Here is a 19,975-nt window from a genome sequence, read left to right as displayed (position 1 = left end):
GTTAAACTGAAACGGCCTCTGAAACCACCGCCATCTCACCGTAACCGAGACACGGCTGACAATAACCTTTTCTCCGCTAAATTTGACTGTAAAGACCGCTAAACATGACTGTCATGTGAGCCGTCGCCATGTGACCAGCCGCCAATTGTAATTTCGTAGGCCACCAGACGAATTGTTGTGCATAAGTTCTCATACGATATCATACGAACCTGTTCATAAGAATGCATTGATTTGCTACTTTACAACTTTAGAAGGTGATAATGTCAGTGTTGTGTTTACAACTTGTGCTGCTGCCCCCAAATGGCCAATAAAAAAAACCCACTGCTACTTAATTCACTGGCTATAAAAGGTAAAAATGTGTTTTGTCTACCTGCTATACAGCCAAAAACAAAAGACAGCACACTATCCTTGTATCTGAGAGACACAAATTACAAATACATGCTAACTACACTTGATAGATAGATAGATAGATAGATAGATAGATAGATAGATAGATAGATAGATAGATAGTATAAACTGAAATAATAAAGCTCTAAAAACTACATTTTGACCCAGGTCCCCACTACAAAACAGGTAATTCAGCTAATATTGCAGGACTTTCTTCAATACATATTGCACTTTAGTGGTGCAAACAAAATGCCATTTAATCAAACTACCAAAGACCAATTGTCATGCAGTGAATCTGGTACTGGGTCTCTAGTAGTATGGGGCAATCATTTTGCAAAGTTGGTAATCCAGCTGTACGGGAAGACAGGAAGAGGCACAATGCATTGGACAAGATCCTCTACCATCATACTGCTTACATTGCCAGCATTATGTAGGAAGTTATTCACACACACACACACACACACACACACACACACACACACACGTCTCCATTCATGAATTTCTCTGTGTTCCGCCCACTAAATCACAAAATGTACAGTTCACACTGTACAGACTGTGGGGTCACACATGTTCCTGTTTCACAAGCCTAGAGTTCCCAATTTGCCACACATGCTGCAGTGAATGCTTTTACAGCATTAGAGAAGCACACAGATTCAAAAATAAGCTTCCAAGAATTTTGTATTGCAAAAGTGTGAATTCACCACAAATCCCAAGGTGCAATAATTCTGAGACAATATCAACCCTTTTACTCTTGTGCAAGGACGGTGATGGTACTGTAAGAAAACCACCAGCTAATCTAAAGCAGCAACACAGAATGGATCCACTCAAACCCTCCCAAGAGTCATGGAGAAGAGGAGTAAAGAAAGAATGAGTGGGAGAGAGAGAGAGAGAGAGAGAGAGAGAGAGAGAGAGAGAGAGAGAGAGAGAGAGAAAGAAAGGAAGTACCAAACACAAGGATATACTGTAAGCCACAAAAGAAAGTCAACAGTAAGACAATGGAGAGAGCAAAACAGAGAGATGGGTTGAATCCACTGGCCAGCGTGAGTGAGCATCTCTGAAAGTGGATACGAAGGCGGATGAGCCATGCCAACCTCCTCTGACCGCATTAACAAAACCTAATGGAACGGCTGGCTCCAAGAGGCCTCGTCATCTATTATCTTACTGTTGCCCTGCGCAACCAAATAGGCTCATGTTCTCAGTGGCTGCAACTCAGCTGTCATACACTATGATCTCCCTTTTTCTTTGTTTTATGTCCACTGGCCTTAATGAAAATGATTGGTAAATCAATTCCCTGGTACGTAAAGAAGCCAGGGCAATATTGCCTCCACCAGGCCTGTGGCCACAAATCAACTGTAAATCAGCAGGAGAGGAAAAGAAAAGGGTGGTCATATATTGTGTTGAGAGGCAGCCATCAACTCAGATCCATTATTACCAAGTCATGTTGAGAGAAAAACCCCAGCTCAAACCCACACACTGAATATTACAGTTTCCGTGTGATTAAAGAACTCACAAATTCACATTTTTGTATCTTGCATTTTGCTTTTATTAAATTAATATATATATAAATATAAAAGAATCTAATTACTTTTCCCACCACTGACTCCAATTCTGCTCATCAATAATCGATCAGTCAATCAGGATCTTTTTCTCAAAGTTGTTAACACCCTAAAAGTATGGAAGAGATTTATTATAAAGGCTTTCTGGTTTTATTGTTTTTTTATTGGGTAGTATTTACTGGGGGTGAACGTAACATAACCTTGTCATTCGGGGGCGTGGTGTACCAGGCCCAATGTCATATAGACTTCTCGCAGATATTTTGGGGGTGTCGAGAGATCAACATTAATGGATTTTCTTTTGAAATAGCAATGCACGCTATATAATGGGGCCAGGATCCAATGATAGTGTACATATAACTAACTTACTCAAAAAAGGTTGAAGTAGTGTGAAGTTACTCTTTAGGAACATTCTGATAGTGTGTCCTCTGACCCCTCCCTCATTCACAGATCTTTCCATCAAGCCGGACCTTGTTGTTTTTTAAACCTTCTGCTCATTAACAAGGGGATTACAGCGTGTCATGTTTTAGGGAGTGACTGACTCAGGTGACCTGCTTTATAGGTCTTGGTTTTAGAAAGACCAACAGTGTGTGCTAACAGTGGTGTCTGTGAGGAAACTTCATGCCAGAAATCACTCCCTCTTACAGTGTATCTTTGGTATTCTGTGATTCTGACTTCGTCGTTGAGTGGTTTGAACACTTCAGTGTGGCCACTGTCTGCAACCTTCCAGTGTGGTGAGAGAATGACAGTATCCTCTGAGAATGGGAAGGGGCAATAAACTGAGGGGGGGCTACCTACATAGGCATGCTACACAGAAATTTCTTACTTACTGCTAGGTAGCTAATCTCTCGTTAATCCACGGTACTTACCCACACACACACTGACTGCACCTTTTGTGTGGTCGCACAGAGAAAGTGTTTTTCTGTGGCCGGGGGTTGGGAGCAAAGGCTGGTCTGATTCAGGACATTCCCAGGAGCACTGGAAAGAAATGAGGACACTGAACAGCTCATGCATTGTGTGTGTGTGTGTGTGTGTGTGTGTGTGTGTGTGTGTGTGTGTGTGTGTGTGTGTGTGTGTGTGTGTGTGTGTTCCCTTGAGTCTTCACTGTAGTGTGTACACAGTCATGTTTTGGAAAAATGTTTTTGTTTTTGGACGATGCGACATCAAGTGAAAAATGTGTGACCTCATGCATTTTTGCTGAGCCGCTGTGTTGGAGGATCCTGATGTTGTGAATTTTGAGGATGTGACTCACACCACCATCCACACAAGAACGTTATTTTCTTCTTGAAACAATTGTTCTTACTGTTGTCTTTATGTTGAGCAGTAGCCTATGTTTTTCTTCGGCCAGATGGTGGGTCATGTGAGCGGATCTCCAAATGATAATTTCTCAATAATGTGAAATCATTGCAATGACTTTCAACGTCCATGGCAAATTGGTTTTGTGCTTTGTTTGCTGCTCGCCCTCTCTCACCAGCTTGGGCATGGATTACTCATACAAGAGGAAATAATGACGCCAAGGTCCATTAAGTGGGATGGCAGGACATCATATCAGCATTAATCTGCCACTTAGCAGAGCAGCCTCAGGAGGGACAGACAGGGAGAAAAGAGAATATGATTTTCAGCTCCTCCTAACTGGACTTTAAGTTTTATTACTGTTTTTATTATGATAAAAAAACTTTGGTCCCATGACCAGGCCACATTTTCAGTTTCTTTTTATAACCCTGTTACGTTTCCCTTAAAGTCACAGTAAAATGATTTAATTTGAATGGATGCATCTATATGCCAAGTGCAACATGAGTCATCAAAAATATTCCACTATTACAGAGGGGAAAGAAAGGGATTTGTAAACCGTATATAAATACTCAAATATGTTTTTCTTTTTAACACATCCTTGATGCATGCCAAGACATATAGCAGAAAAATGAATGCAGAGACAGAGATAGAAAAGAGTACAATCTGGTACAAAGCATCTTTTCTCTTGTTTGAAATAAATGTTTTTTATACAGTGGCAATAAAAAACAGTGACAAAATAATAATAATAATAAAAAAAATTAATTGGTGTCTTTCACACCATCACAAAGTCAAAGCTCTGGTCAACAGACTATAATGTCAAATCCCGTTACAAAAACAACAGACAGGCGAATGTCTTGGACTGTATCTGTGTTCATGGCTGCAACTAGCATTGGGAGCAGTGGGATAATGTCCTTGTCATTTGGGGGGAAAGTGAGGGCAAAACAATCTGTTACTATGTGTAACTTACAATTTTGATGGAAATCAAGTGTAATGATCAATTTATATATAAAAATGTAGGCCTGGGGGGTTCAATGTAAGGTCCTGTGGTGGCTAACAGCAGGACAGAGAACTGGACATATATATATCATAACCCAGCATATATGATTACAGGGCCTGTACCATGGTTAGTTTCTATGGTGTACAGCATGTGGTGTACAGTGCCATCTAGTGGATCTAGTGTCATTAACATACACGACCCTTTCATTATAGCTGCCCTAGAAGATCCCTGAAGGCCCGTTGATTCAACTCAGTTTGAAATATTTAATTATCAGATGAATATTCTACACAAACATGTACTTTTCAACATACATAACACTGTATTGCTCTATTTTCAAAAGCTGGCACTAATGTTGCATTTGTTCTGGTCCCAGTGTAGAGTAGCTGATCGTGCAGCTATTTGCCTGATGAGAATTATCTGTCAGTTGCTCCGGTTGCGGTTAGCTAGCTAGCTAAACTGGGTCCCCGATTGTCAGTTGCTGAGAGCGGTGACAGCTGAACATATTATTTTATCTCTAGCTGTGCGCTCAATACAATCGCCACAATGTTTGAGGAGGCTAGTGAAGTGTTCGACAACATGTTTAAATCTTCGTTTCCCCTTACCTTCATTGTGTTTATCCCCGCGGTGTTGATCCTGGTGTCACCGCTCCCGGCCGAGGCGGCACATGAGTTCACGGTGTACCGCATGCAGCAGTACGACCTGCAGGGACAGCCTTACGGTAAGTCAGCTGTCCATTTTATCACAGTGTAATACATGTAAGCACTACTACGTTATCTTTGACCAGTAACTAGATCGGTCTCCAACAGCTAGCTAACTCAAGGTAGCCTCGTTGACGCCACCAGCTAACGTTAAGTGACCTGAAGTGCTATATACGTTAACGTTACATCCATGACATTCAATACAGGATAGCTAGCTGCTAATGTAGCTTAGCTTTGCTAGTAGGTAACGTAAATACCAAGCTAGCGATAGCTATTTTCCTAGAAGCAAATCAGAATCATATTTTATGAAAGCCCATTTCCGCCAATGTGATGGGGAAAAAAGATCCTGTAAGTCATTATAATGTGAAACGTCCTCAAAATATTGACATTGACATAGTATCTCAAAATAATTAGAAACTTTCTCTAAATTATTCTCAAAATAATTACTTAGTTTCTAAAAATAATGACTTTGCATCTCAAAATAATAATAATCCACAAAGTGAAAAAAGGGGAAGAAATTCCAATAAGGATAACGTTACAACAGCTTGCATTTGTAAAAGTATGATAAGTCGTAATGGCTAGTATTTCATGTGTTAAGTCTTAGATGAAGATTAACGAAAGCTACCAGACTTGACAAAGAGATCAACTCTTTTTTTTTTTTTTTTTTTTAGCCTCAGCATCAGTTTGTCATACAGAGACATTTGATTCAAAATAGTCTCTATTTAACATCTCTTGTGCGATAATAGCAGGATAAGTCATTCTTGACCTTTCCTGTTGACATAAAGACAGGAGTTATTGTATCATAATTAATGATCGGTGTGTCTCCTACCCTCAGGTACCAGGAATGCTATCCTGAATACGGAGGCTCGTACTGTGGAAGCAGAGGTACTAAGTCGTCGCTGTGTTATCATGCGGCTGGCAGACTTCTCCTATGAAGAGTACCAGAAAGCCCTACGCCAGTCGGCAGGAGCTGTGGTCATCATCCTGCCCAAAAACATGTCTGCTATGCCCCAGGACATAGTACAGGTAACACTTTAATGCCACAAATCAAAGACTTGTGCTGTATCCCGTTTCTCCCCCTTCATTAACGGTTTCCACTTTGAGTGTGTGTTCAAGTAAATCCGAAAGAAACCTCTGAATAAGAAAGTGATGGCATTGGTACTGAGGGCTATCAGTGTATTTAAGATAACCGAGCAGTGCCCTGCTCCCTATTCACACAGTCAACTGTAAGATGAACTGCCTTGCTCAAGTGTATCTATCAGTGGAAAGAATGGATAGGCAAGCAGTGTCCCAATGCATAATTGATTTACTGTCTGCTGATTACTATTTTTGAAGCTCTTCCCCTCAACCTTTCAAAGCTAAGTGTGACTCAAAAATAAAGAAAATGGTTTGGATGGAGGACTGACAAAACCCTGAATTTGCAGTGTTCCTTTACAGAGATTGGATGATGTTGAGCGATCCACATCCAAGTGATTGGATCTCACTAAAGCACACTATGACTAATTGTAGTGGTGGGATCAATCAGATTAGTTTTTCTGAAAAACAGAAGTAGTAGATGAGTTACATAACATAAAAATGTAGCTTTTGGTGAATTATTGTAGAAACTAAAAGTTCACTTTAATGCAGTTTCTTTCCTGTTTTCTGCTGTAGCTGTCCCCCATCACTTACATTCCTCTCAAAATGTTAGCAATACTGAACTTGCAGGGTTTAAGGAATTGATCAGATTTCCTCTCTTAGTTTTAATCCATCAGCATGTAATGCTAACAAAACAGAGCTGTGTGTCTTTGCTTGTTCAACATGCTGTTTATCCTGTGTAGCAGTTTATGGAGCTGGAGCCAGAGATGCTGGCCACTGAGACCATCGTCCCCGTCTACTTTGCCATGGAGGACGATGAGCTGCTGTCCATCTACACCCAAACCCTAACCTCCTCCTCCTCACAAGGCTCCTTATCAGCAGCTGAAGGTAGACTTTTAGACTGGACTTGCTGCTGGACTCAAATTGTCTACCTGTCTGCATTTTACACAGCATTTTATGTACATTTATGATAAAAAAAAAAATTATACACATAGATATACAGATAGGGAAAATGGTAACGTAGGATGGCCACTGTGCAAGTCGATCAATTCTAATTTAATGTTTTCTGTTGAATTCTGTAGTGCTGCTGCATACGGCCACAGCCAACGGCTTCCAGATGGTCACCAGTGGAGCTCAGAGTAAAGCTATCAGTGACTGGGCCATCACCAGTCTAGAGGTGAGAGACTTAATCTGAAGACAACTGTACCTGAATCAGCTGATTGAAACACACACATTTTTTGTAATTTTTTTTTATTATAAAGTGATACATTATGGATGACCAACATGTGATGTCGAAGAAGAATCTTCTGGTACCTAAGCTGTGACAGTCAATCCTGTGTTATTAGGCCAGGGTAGTATTGTGTGTTCTGCCTGCTATCCTAGTGCCCAGTGAGGATTTTCTGCACATGTGGGTGGCCATAAATCCTGTAACAAAGACGGCTGTGTGGACTGAAAGCCTGGAATTTTGAAATCAAGATGGATTTGAAATGCAGTCCAGAATATGCATATCCAGTTTAAATTGAGACTATTATTTTGTAAGTATTTTACACACACTATCTAGCCTGATCGCCTCTATTTTGCTCTTAAGGTCAAAAGAGTCTTCCACCCGTAACAAGAAGAAGATTATTCATGGTCAATGTCAGAGCATGTGAATGGCATTCTTCTCTTTACAGTAATCAACTGCTACAGTATTTCTGTCCTCCTTTTTATGAAGGGATTTGGATGGCTTTGATAATTGTTTTATTTTGTGTAAGATAGTTTTGAATCAAACAGTTGAGCTTAGTGTTAAAGGGGAAATATGCAGTTATTTTTTTTTAGCTTTATTTACCTTAACTGAACAGCTTTGGAGTTATTATTGGGTTGAATGGTGGTTGTCTCGCTCCGCCCTAGTGCCTATGAGCGGAAAAAGGACCCTTGCAACTTTTGGCCGGTGAGCCGTAACAAATTGCTTCACGACACTGCACACATACAGGAACCATCTAGCTATAAGAACAAGGTAGCGATGGAGTTTGGCTGAGCCGGCAAAAAAAAAGAAGCAGAAAGCTAGGAAAGCATTGTCGGAGGAACAGAGTTGTTACCAAATATCTATTCCGAAGCTGTAGGGGGAGCTCTATAGAGAAACCTGTGAGAAAACGGCAAAGAAATTGCCAAAACTGCATAGCGCCCCTTTTAAAACCAGAAGAAAAAAGGTGTTTTAGTCAAACTGCAGGGGATTCAGAGACTGAGGTCTGTGGACACGAGGTTGACTGTGACTGTAACCCACTGCAACTCTGCACTGGCACACTACCAGCCTGACAGTTTAATACGCACGGTGCCATTGGTTCAGCTGAATCTCATGCTTTTGCAACCCAGGTTAAAAAGACAAACAATAATTTAGTCGATCCCAGTTTGCTGACCACAATAAAAATATACGGATAAGGTGAGGTAACTTCCTCTTTCCTCTCGCTCCACTCCAGCTGGTCACTGTGTTGAACGGCATCGAACAGTGCAGCAACATATTCTTTTGTTTGAACTCTTCTGCAGTCAGCGGTCAGGTTTTGTGTTACCCTGTTATGTGTTGCTGAACCACCCGGAAATTTCACTCTTTGACCCATGAATCGTGGATTATACTTGAACCAACCCCTTCCGTTGGTAGGATTGGATTGACTTGAACTGAATCTTGGAATTAACTTCTTTTTTTTCTTTTCTTCCTACTTGGACTTAACTCCGGCGATCAAAAGAAGTACTTTTAAGGGCCTCATTTTGTGTTCTTGTATTTGTTGTTTGAAAATCATTGCAATACAATAGTTATTTAAAACGTTTCTCTGTGTCCTTGTCAGTGATATACAGTTGTACACATTGGGCTCACAAACAAGCTTATCTCTGTGCATCTCTGGTCCATAAACTTTAAACGTTAGCTATTTTGACTTGCTACACTTTATATAATCTGTTTCTGCTTCTGTTTTATATCACTCATCTAATGTTTTTATTTCCTTAGGGTCGTCTGGCTGGAGTTGGAGGAGAGGACCTCCCCACTATCGTCATGGTTGCTCACTACGACTCGTTTGGTGTTGCTCCAGTATGTTCACTGCTTCTTTTCTCTAACATATAAGCCCTGACTTTTTCAAAAACATACATGTAATTTAGCAGCTGAAGAAATATGTAGGATTTGGTTAAATTTAGTCTCCAAGTTGATTAGTCAGACACAATGTCTTTTTATGATTGGATACAGTAGAAGTTCAGGAAATAACACAGTGATGCACCACAACTGTCAGTAAAAAGAGAGCATGCCAGGAAAGTAATCTGACCATGTGTGTGCATGTTGTTGTGTCCAGTGGCTTTCGTACGGAGCAGACTCAAACGGCAGTGGGGTGTCCATGTTACTGGAGCTGGCTCGTCTCTTCTCGAAACTTTACACCTATAAGAGGACACACGCTGGGTGAGTAATGAAAACAGCACTCGCCTTTAAATTGTTGATGGATCATTTTGTGTCTCATGAGTTTCAAATAGCAGTATATATAAATATTTAGCTGCATTAAAAGCACAAATTATGATTATTTTACACATTCATGTCAAAACAGTGATGCTCCATGCTGCACACTCAGTTTATGCATTGTATATACGATGAAATAGTAGAATGAAAAAGTAGTCTTGATGGCTGACCTCAGTGGTTCATCTGAACACACGATTAAGTCTTTATGTCTATCACATTTGTTATGGTTAGAGTCTCGCTCCAAAAGCTTTTTGAGAACTATATTGAACATTATGTGTGCACTCTGCAGGCAGTGAGAATCGCATTGGACTGTGTTAAACACTTAAAGCGGTCAATAATATGGTACAGGCTCATTCTTGTGTCTAAATGTACTTAACAATAGCTGAGAGGAAGGATCCACTTCTTCCAGAGAGTGGTTAGTAAAGGATTAATGGACTTTACTGTAAAATGCTCTGTAGAAGACAAAGTCGTCTTGTGTAGGTTCAAAGTCGGCACCACTCCCTTGATGTGTCTGTCATTTTAAGGTATTCCTTTTGATTTATTTACAACGGACTCTGATATTCCCTAATGTTATCTCTAGTCTCTCAATGTCTATACATTGTATCATCACACATCGTCCTCCCAATCAGGTTCCCGTCAGGAGATTGTCGTCGTAGATTTGACTAATTTTGTGAAATGTGTTCAGGTACAACCTGCTGTTCTTTGTGTCTGGTGGGGGGAAGTTCAACTACCAGGGCACCAAACGTTGGCTGGAGGACAATCTGGACCATACAGGTACTGTTCAGTTCATACATTCTGCTCACAGAAAGGAGTATAAATATTCATGCAGCTGGATTTGGTTAGATATACAATTCTGGGGCTATGATTCAATTTTAAAACAATACTCAATATCTGAATAAAGACAATTATTTGAATTTACTGTAATTACTTTTAAATGCAAAATGCAGTACAAGTTATTCCCAAACCAGTCTGAAAAGACAAATAGATACATTAAGATACACTAGATCTGTAACCAATTGTTTACTTTATATTGGCGAATTTTCTATGGTTGAGAAAATTCACCACTATAAAGTAACCAAACAGTTACATTTTAATGCTTCTTAAAAGCAGATCAGAACAAAATAACAACAGACTATTATAGTTGGTTAGAACCAGTCCTTGTTTTTTCTCTACATAAAATATTTGGTTACATTGCTGTGTTTTAACATGGCAGGTGCCCTTTTTTTTTTATACCCTCTGTCTTTCAATATTTTTAAACGTAATTATTAACTTCTCCTTGCTGTCCATACCTTTCCCTCCCTTTCTCCGTAGACTCCAGTTTGCTGCAGGACAACGTAGCCTTTGTGTTGTGTCTAGACACTCTGGGGAACGGAGACTCTTTGCACCTTCATGTGTCCAAACCTCCTAAAGAGGGAACTCCTCAGTATTCTCTACTTAAAGAGCTGGAGATGGTAAGAACCTCAAGGCTCGATACACCTCAGTCTGATCATTGAGTCATTTAAAGGAACACGCCGACTTATTGGGACTTTCGCTTATTCACCTTATCCCCCAGAGTTAGACCAGTCCATACATAACCTTCTCATCTCCCTACGCGTCGTAACTCTGTCTGACGCCCCCACCGCTAGCCTAGTTTAGCACAGATCCTGGAGGTAACTGGCTCCAACTAGCCTACCGCTCCTAATAAGTGACAAAATAATGCCAACATTTTCCTATTTACATGTTGTGATTTGTATAGTCACAGAGTGTACAAATAACAAGGTCACATGAGACGCAACAATCTTCTAACCGTATATAAACTGGGAACTATATTCTCAGAAAGGTGAAGCACTGCTACTTCTACTATTTGGGCGGAGTGATTAGCGCAACACCTGAAAAGCACTGTTGTTACTCTCTGCTCCTCACCACGGGGCTTCTCAGGTGCTGCGAGCAAATCACTCCGCCCAAGTAGCAGAAGTTGCAGTGCTTCGCCTTCTGAGAATATACTACCCAGTATGTATATGGTTAGTACGATGTGACCTTGTTATTTGTACACTCTGTGATTATACAAATCACAACATGTAAATAGGAAAATGTTGGTGTTATTTTGTCACTCATTGGGAGCAGTAGGCTAGTTGGAGCAGGTTACCTCCAGGATCTGTGCTAAACTAGGCTAGCAGTGGAGCCGTCAGACAGAATTACGACACGCACGGAGATGAGAAGGGTATGTATGGACTGGTCTAACTCTGGGGGATACGGTGAATAAGTTGATGTGTTCCTTTTTTAAATGACTGACTCTCACTACAACCTTGGACAAAAACATGCTCTTATTTAGTAGCAGAGATATAGGTCAGTATATAGTATATAGTAATCTCTTAACCTATATAGAAATGTAAATGGCCATGCCAACTTCGGTGCTATCCCCCTTTAACACTGTAGATATTTCTGTAACACAACAGCAGTTTTACTTCTTTCTTGAGTCACATCATTTTTAGGTGGTGAACCAGAGCACATGAGCTGCTTCACCTATGAACTTGTGTGCTCTAGCTTGAAGTCTTTTTTTTTTTTTTTTTTTTTTTTTTTTTAATGAATACCTACTGATGTGTACAGAGTTGTAATTGTTAGTTGATTAAAACTAAAAAAACAAAAACCTGCTTTTACCGATGCCCTGGAGCCTACGCCTAGTTTTTCCTGATACAAGCAATTTTAATCAGTTTTGCTCTACTTTTCTTGTTAAACCCACAGCACATAGGTTAAAGGCTATGATTTAAGATTATATTTCTCATTTCCTCTCAGGTGGCTGCGAGTCAGTTCCCAGAAGTCAAGTTCTCTATGGTCCACAAGAAAATCAACCTGGCCGACGACATGCTGGCCTGGGAGCACGAGCGCTTCGGGATCCGCCGGCTGCCGGCCTTCACGTTGTCCCATCTGCCCTCCCACCGCCTGGCTCAGCGCTCCAGCATCATGGACGTGCGGTCAGTGTCCCCCTCCTCTCGCCATGGAGCGGGAGAGCCCCCTGCTGGGTGGGTTCATTACTGCAAGTCTCTGAATCACAGAGACAAAAGAGATTCCATTCTAGCTGCCATTCATTTTTATTCATGTCACAGGTGTTGTTATAGACCCATTCCTTTGCACCTCTGCTATCAAGTCCCTTTATACACCTTCCATGAAAAGAGTGTTGTGAGGGCACGACCACTGCATACGTCATTCACGACTGTATTTATGCACTCCCGCCACATGTGGAATGAGCGTGTGAGGTTTTAGATTTGATGCTGTCTGTGGCAGAAACACCTTTTGTGCTCTCATTTCCACTCTTCACTCTTCCTTTATCTTATACTGCTCCTGTAACCATCCCGTCTCTCTGTCTGTTAGTAAACCATTTATCGGTTCTGTGGTACAATTTCCAATTTGCTCCGTTTTCTTTTGTCAAACGTTCTGCATTCCAGCCCACCTGTGTGAAAATGGATGCCCTGTAGTTGGTTTCTCCTCTATCCCTTGCTGCAGAGGGTTTCTGGTTTCTCTCCTTACGTTTTGGCCTTTTTTACCATTTCTAACTGTCTGCACACTTGTGTTCCTGTTTTACAGGCCTCATGTCGACATGAAGAAACTCAGCAGGAACACCAAGCTGGTAGCAGAGGCACTGGCAAGGGTCATTTACAACCTCACCGAAAAGGTAAACACACAGGAAATGTTGAAACTGTTTTATACTGCGTCTGCTTTCTGCCTGTGATGTGACATTTTTGTTGTTTGTGTACTGTGCTGCACAGGGGGCTCCTGGAGACCTGCAGATCTTCACTGAACAGATGGTAAGTCACTAAACTGAGGGCACGGTGGTAACAGATCTCTAAAAGAAACGGCAGTAGCAACAATTGTCCCTGATTTTGTAGTGTTTTTATCAGGACAGAATTTGTGTTGACACTATTTACAATTGTATTTTGTGAAATTGCTACTGGTACCTTTTTTTTTTTTTTTTTTTTTTTTTAAATCTGAAAGCAAAACTTTTGTATTACTCCAAAAAACTGGTATTGCTTTATGTAATACTTCTTTTTAACTATATCCTGTCCTGTCCATCACAGACTCTGGTGGTTATTTTGTGTGTAGCTCAAACTGTACCCCTGTGTAATGCAGTTTTTGTCTTTTCGCGTCAGCAGGTGCAGGACGAGCAGCTATCAGCAGTGGTGGACTGGCTCACAGCGCAGCCCAGAGCCGCTCAGCTGGTGGACAAAGACAGTAGCGTTGTGTCCACTCTGGAGTATCACCTCGGACACTACCTCAAGGATGTTAAGAGACACTACGTCAAAGCTGACAAAAGGTAAAGAAAAGGGTGGATGGTTCAATGCCCAAAATGTATTGTCTCAACATTTCCAATGGCGAGATAAGTACTTTCTGTATATTTCCATAAACAACAGATATCATGTATATTGTACATTCAGGTTTTGTCATGATGTCAAAGTGACAGCTTTGAACTCTGCTTGTCCTCAGGGATCCAGAGTTTGTATTCTACGACCAGCTGAAGCAGACTATGAATGCTTACAGGTACGCTGTAATGAGCTCCTCTCCTGAGATGCTTTAGTGCACTTCACGCTGATTTACTGTAGCTTTGTAAAAGCTCACAGCTGGCTGTAAAGTCATGAGGCTATTATCTGCTTTCAATTAGTCCTTAGTTAACTGTATTTGAGACTTTCATATTTTACCATTATGGACCAAATCCAAACATCACATCATGTTAAGGATGCTTTTTGACTTTCTCTTTTAATAATCTCTGTATCTCACTCACTCTCTACCTCTCAGAGTGAAGCCTGCTATTTTTGACTTGCTGCTGGCAGTCTGCATTGCAGCCTACTTAGGGATGATGTATCTTGCTATCCAGGTAGGTCACTGTGTTCATGCAGTAGTCTGTGGCCTCTTTCAGACATGCACTACATTACATACAGACAAATATCAGCTGAATAGTTTGTTTAATGTTTAGCTGTCTAGTCTGTAAATTCATTCTCACTGCTCTCATAACGTCGCCTTCTTCCACAGCAGGCAACTGTTATCAGCAAAAATCTCTTAAAAAAAAAAATAAATAGAAGGAAAAAAAACAACCTCTCCGCTATCTGTTCAGCACCAAACAGCGGACAGACACAGTTAGCAGAACGTAGTGGAGCATTTAGCAGCCAAAGAGTCCGATATTTCCCTCAGGTGTTGGTGGAGATCAAAACAGACCTAAAGTAAATATTGGACTTACAGGCAGCCTGAAATACAACTCACGATAAATGATGATGTTGCTCCTTAACTGTCGGATGTGTAAACAAGCAACAAGTTTGCCATATCAACTTTAAAAGGGGATGGTGTATGTGAAAATGTTTCTCCTACCCCTAAGTTGCCAAAAAAATCTTACAGAAGCAGCAACGTTAAATAAACACAGAGGTATACATTGCCTTCTTTAGAGCCCTGTAATACATTTATCACTATTGATCTTGAATGCCGAAAGGAAATGTATTAAATAAACCACAAAATGCAGTGAAGGAGCCAATTTTAAGCTGTTGAGGAGATTTTTCTGATATCGTATCAGTCTTTTAGTGTAGGTAAGGGGTTAAAAAATATCATCTCACCATCAGTATGCCTTCCTAGGTTTTCAGCTTTCTGTCATACAGTGGGCTTGGATGAAATAAATGTCCTGCAAAACATAACAGCGTCTGGACAAGTAGGAATTAAATAAAGCGGCATTCTTGTGTGCTGAGGCACTTTCAGGCATTATTATTGTAAAGGACGTTTATAAGGGTTAGTATCGAAGAGGAGGGCAAGCATCCTTTGTGCTCATGATGGTCGTTAATTAAGGCCTCAGCGACGAGTTTGGAAATCAATCACTGATGCAGTGAAAAAGGCTGATGTCTGAAAAAGGTGTGTGTGTGCAGATGTTTTGTGGGTCTTGTCTGGATACATGAAATGGACTCTTTTTCTTGTGATCCTTACAGAACTTTGGAGTCCTGTACAGTGTTGTCCGTAGAATCACCCAACCCAAAGCGAAGATCCATTAAGGTGCACAACGCCGCATTTCTTTTTCCGATCCCACCCTTTTCCTCAAATCAAGAAACTTTAACTAGTAAGAACATAGAAGCTGGGCCGAGCTTCTGTCCTCATGACGGTTTCAAACCAGCAGAATCTTTTCCTTTCATTTCCTTCATCCTGATACCACAAACTATGATGTCAGATCCTGTCCTGCTGCCAACTTAATCCATTTGGTCTCACAGACCAGAATAATCAGGAATCATTTTTCAATCTCCCTGTCTTCATGAACACATTATGTCTTGTCATTCATAAAAAAAAAAAAAAAAAAAAGAATGCCTCGCGTCGGACATATTTCGTTGTTTGACTGTCGTGAGGGATGCAAAGCATCTGTCCACACCGCTGAGATCTAGATGAGATTAAGTGAGTTTCTGATGTTGCTGTTCCAGCGACCACTCCTCATTCCTCCTCTCGGTATACCGTACGAGTGATCGTTGTGCCAAACTGACGCCATGTGTTGTCTCAGGCAGCTACAGGGAGAAACTGACCACACAGAGTTTAGCCCAGAATTTCTTTTGTCAAGAGATGTGGTCACCAAACTTGGTTGTTAAAGGACAGGTTCACATTTTCCAATCTGCTTAAAATACAATACTCACATTTCCATAAAGACGTTTACAGTCACTTTAATGGTTCTTTCTCTACATACTCACTGTTTAAAGACCCCCTCCTAAATCCACAGTTCTGGTTTTGTGAAAAAAACTAATTTCACCTGATTAAAGTCTTTTTGGTAAGACATTCCCTCTTGGTGTCATTCTAAAAGACTGTAGCATCAGGCCAAACCCATTTTAGCTTCAGATGAACTGCACTTTTGCACACCAAGGACTGTGGATTTTGTCTTCCATCTCTTCAGGGCTGCAACTAACCATAATAATTTTATAGTCAACCATATCCGTTTTTATAAATTGATCGATCGCTTTGACTATAAAATGTCAAAAAATAGTGCAAAATGCCCATTGCAGGTTGTTCGAGTCCTAGAGGACATCAAGATGACATCAAATTGCATTTCCATAAAATTTACAATAATGTATAAAACATTGCAACAAATCCCTTTTTTAATGGCTTACGATGAAGCGATTATCAAAATATTTGGTAATAGATTTTCTTTTTTCTATCGACATGTCATATATGGGCACATGAGTATTTTGTTGAGACAGACTTGGGAAAAAAAATCTGAACTTATCCTTTTTAAATGGCCAGTGAAAATGACTCCACAAATATCGTTTACGGATAAGACGAGTTGCCTAAATGAAATGTGAAGTAGTGTTTAGATTATTGTGATTCCATTGCCTCTGTAGTGAATTTATTAAACATTTGATTGAATGGAAGAAAAATAAATCTTTGCCAAATAATTATTGTATGGTTTAATCTCCCCCTTTCTCCCTGTTGAATATACAAACATGGAAATTTAAAGCAGATTCCGCCTTTACATTTTCCTTCTTACTTTTTGTGTAACTTTTTTTCCTGTAGTCGAGGTTTGTTTCCTGTTGCTGTGTGACTTGATGTCTTATTTTTACTGCTCAAGTCTTCTTTTTTAAATCTAGAATAAAAAACAAAAAAACAAAGTCATGCTGGTGATGTCGACTTATCTTAAGGCTCATGATAAAGAAAGGTCACATGCAACAAAACAGGTTTGTCTAATCGGAGCACATGTGTGTTAAGCGTATAAGAGTACAACGCCAACACATCGTGACAAGATAAAACTCGCCCTTTACTGCTTTTATCAGAAAACGTGCTGACTGCAGCACTGATTTGACTGGATCAGATGTTTTTTAAAGCTGTTAAGATTTTGGTCAAGCCAGCACTGCAGTTTTTGTACACTGGATGTCTTAAAATGGGCAATAACACAAAGGGTGTTGGATTAAATGGACAAAAATATTGGACAAATATCTTAAAACACACCTAGATTCATTTCATGAGATATTGATGTGTGTGTGTGTGTCTGTGTGTGTGTAAAACTAATACTGCAGTGTTTCCTTGACCCTTTCTCTGCCATGGTCTTGCCTTGTTGTGGGTGAACGGTGTTTATTTACCATTTTGTATTTTCCATGTTTTTCTGCATGACCTGTGACCCCTACATGTCTCCATGGTAACAATTACAGGATTTTTTTTTTTTTAAATGTACCATTATGAGGGAAATACTGTGTGGTACATATGCATTTTTAATTTATTGAAGCAGTTGGTTTTCATTTGTGCACTGAACTGAACTCTTCTCTGGTCTGAACCTCATCCACAACACTTGATCTTTGCAATGAAAATGATATCAGGTGTGATTAAAAGAAATAAAAGAAATCACAAGGAGCAAGTCTCTTGTTTATTGACACGTTTTATTTTATGGGAAAGAAATGAAACAAACATTGGCTGAATGGTATTAAAATAGTATTACAAAAGAGCAAGTATGTGTCTTTATCAAGTGGTCAGATTTAAAAAGTGATCAAGTTGAGTTTGAAAGAAAAAAGGGTCAATTTGTATCGATTACAGTGCATCAATGGTCCAGAAAACGAATAATTAAAATCCTTTTTAAAGGTTTTAGTTACTTAGTAAAAATTCTCAAATTCTGCCTTCCATTTTCTAATTTTGATCTAATAAACAATAACAATAAATTACAGTGCAATTTATAAGAAATACCTGCAGGGCTTCTTCTGCCCATCGTTCTCTACTAGCTCTCCTCTTCGCTCGTCACCAGCACCCACAAACACTTGCCTCATAATTTGGGTGGACATTTTGGCACAATCGAAGCACTCTTGAAGATACTTTGTGTCATAATGAAGGCGAAGCCTGCGAGCTACAGTTCAGGCAGACAACTCGCACGTCATATTTAGTATAAAACATCCGACACAGCTTTTACTGCTGAGTTTGTACATTTTATCGAGCCTTTGCAAACTGATTGGTAAAGCATCATTTAGATTTGAACAATTCTGATTCCGATTCTGGTTCTTATCGATTCTTTGAGGTGTGCAGTTGAAACGGGTCACGTGCCTATTTTCACAAATAAGAGGAAAATTAAATTTTTGATTCAATGGTAGTTTGCAGTTTTACAGGGCTTTTTCATTGTAAAATAAAGCCACACTAGAGCGCTGCTTACTGTGCTCCAAGGCTGCAACACAAGCGCCTTTTCTCCTTTGAGCTGATCTTCGTCTATGCAGGTGGAGAGTGACGAGGTCAGAGCCTAGACGTCAAATATCAAGTCTGTGCATTTACCAAACTGAGTTGTCTGACTGAACTGAGCTTCACATGCAACATGTTTCCAACATGTTGGACGTTTAAATAAAAATCAGCCACATCCATACAGGAAGAAAAAAATAAACAATTTCCAAATGTTTTTTCTCCCTTCAATTTCAGATTTCATCACATCTGGGTAGTAGTGAGGGGTGGACGACATGGATGCAAATTTGTTCATATCATATTGACATACATGATGAATAAACTATATAATAAATAAACTAATAAATTAATTTTCAGAAAAATCTGTTGACCATTATCTAATGTCCACCTGGTAGGTGCTGCAGCTGTTTTTTTGGTAATCTATCAATGTAAATTCCTGAAAAGACAAAGTACTTCAGATGCAAAATGATCAAATCCAATATTTCCACAAAACAGCTCATTGATTTAAAACACTGACACCAAGGTGTAAACAGTACATCAAATGAATACTGTCTGATGGTGCGTTTCACATTCATATCGCCCACCCCTAGTAGTAGTTATTCAGTCTCACATCACAGGACTGTTTGTAGCGTGACAGTTGGGAGAGAGATCGAAGGTGCACCTTTTCGCACACGGTACCATACCAGACTTGGGCTGAGTCACACCTAATACAGATCACAGGTCTTTGTGGGTTCACTGCAAACTTCACATTTGCCATCATATTACACAAATATCAGCAAACTATGGATTATCTAGTCTCACAGTTGAATAGTCAAGACCGCAGAGGTCACTTCCTGCCAGAACACCGTGCTACAGGACGTCTGATATCTTAACACACAGCAAAATGTTTGATGAACTGTTACTTTTACAGTACAGATGTATAACGATCAGAATACAGTAAAATGAGTGCGAGCCAGCATCTAGATTAAAAGGAAGAGATCTGATATTAATCCATTTGTTTGTAATGTAGATGAACAAAACAACTCTCCCAGAAAATATCTGATCTGAGCAGACGATCACTGACTCATACACAGCAGAAGAAGACAACCAAACTGGGATTCCAACAGTGCTCTCAGAGGAAGCAAAAAAAAAAAAAAACAGCAATTCAAAAACAAATCAACAATGATAACCTTAACTACAGCAATAATAGTGATAGTTTAATATAAAATTAAAATTAGTTTGAACTCTCCCCCCCCCCCACACACACACACACACGTGCTGATGTGGGGATTGTGGAAGACAAACTAAAACAGAACGACATCTGCGGCCTGCTCCGGCAGCACAAGCATGCTGTTCATCGAAACAAGAGCTTGAATTTGATCGAGAAGGTAGG

General features: G+C 40.0%; 1 protein-coding gene across 5 annotated transcripts; it reads left to right on the top strand.

Annotated features, from left to right (window-relative positions):
- The first annotated feature begins 4,455 nt into the window (after positions 1-4,455).
- Positions 4,456-17,847, top strand: ncln (nicalin). Of its 5 annotated transcripts, none has more exons than XM_028587777.1 (15): positions 4,456-4,948; positions 5,764-5,954; positions 6,749-6,890; positions 7,085-7,179; positions 8,980-9,060; positions 9,317-9,420; positions 10,160-10,248; positions 10,786-10,925; positions 12,247-12,473; positions 13,036-13,123; positions 13,218-13,256; positions 13,599-13,762; positions 13,933-13,986; positions 14,242-14,320; positions 15,411-17,847. In XM_028587777.1, the coding sequence occupies exons 1-15, from the start codon at positions 4,774-4,776 to the stop codon at positions 15,471-15,473; spliced, it is 1,731 nt and encodes a 576-aa protein (XP_028443578.1). In that variant the 5' UTR covers positions 4,456-4,773; the 3' UTR covers positions 15,474-17,847. The 5 variants fall into 5 exon arrangements, with proteins under 5 accessions (XP_028443578.1, XP_028443580.1, XP_028443579.1 ...); XM_028587779.1 differs by having other exon boundaries at positions 6,746-6,890; positions 12,247-12,425; positions 13,602-13,762; positions 15,411-17,846; XM_028587778.1 differs by having other exon boundaries at positions 6,746-6,890; positions 12,247-12,425; positions 15,411-17,846.
- Positions 17,848-19,975: the final 2,128 nt, after the last annotated feature.

Source organism: Perca flavescens, chromosome 9 (assembly GCF_004354835.1).
Source record: "Perca flavescens isolate YP-PL-M2 chromosome 9, PFLA_1.0, whole genome shotgun sequence".
NCBI classification, from domain to species: Eukaryota; Metazoa; Chordata; class Actinopteri; order Perciformes; family Percidae; genus Perca; species Perca flavescens.
This window is presented reverse-complemented; position numbering and strand designations above follow the sequence as displayed.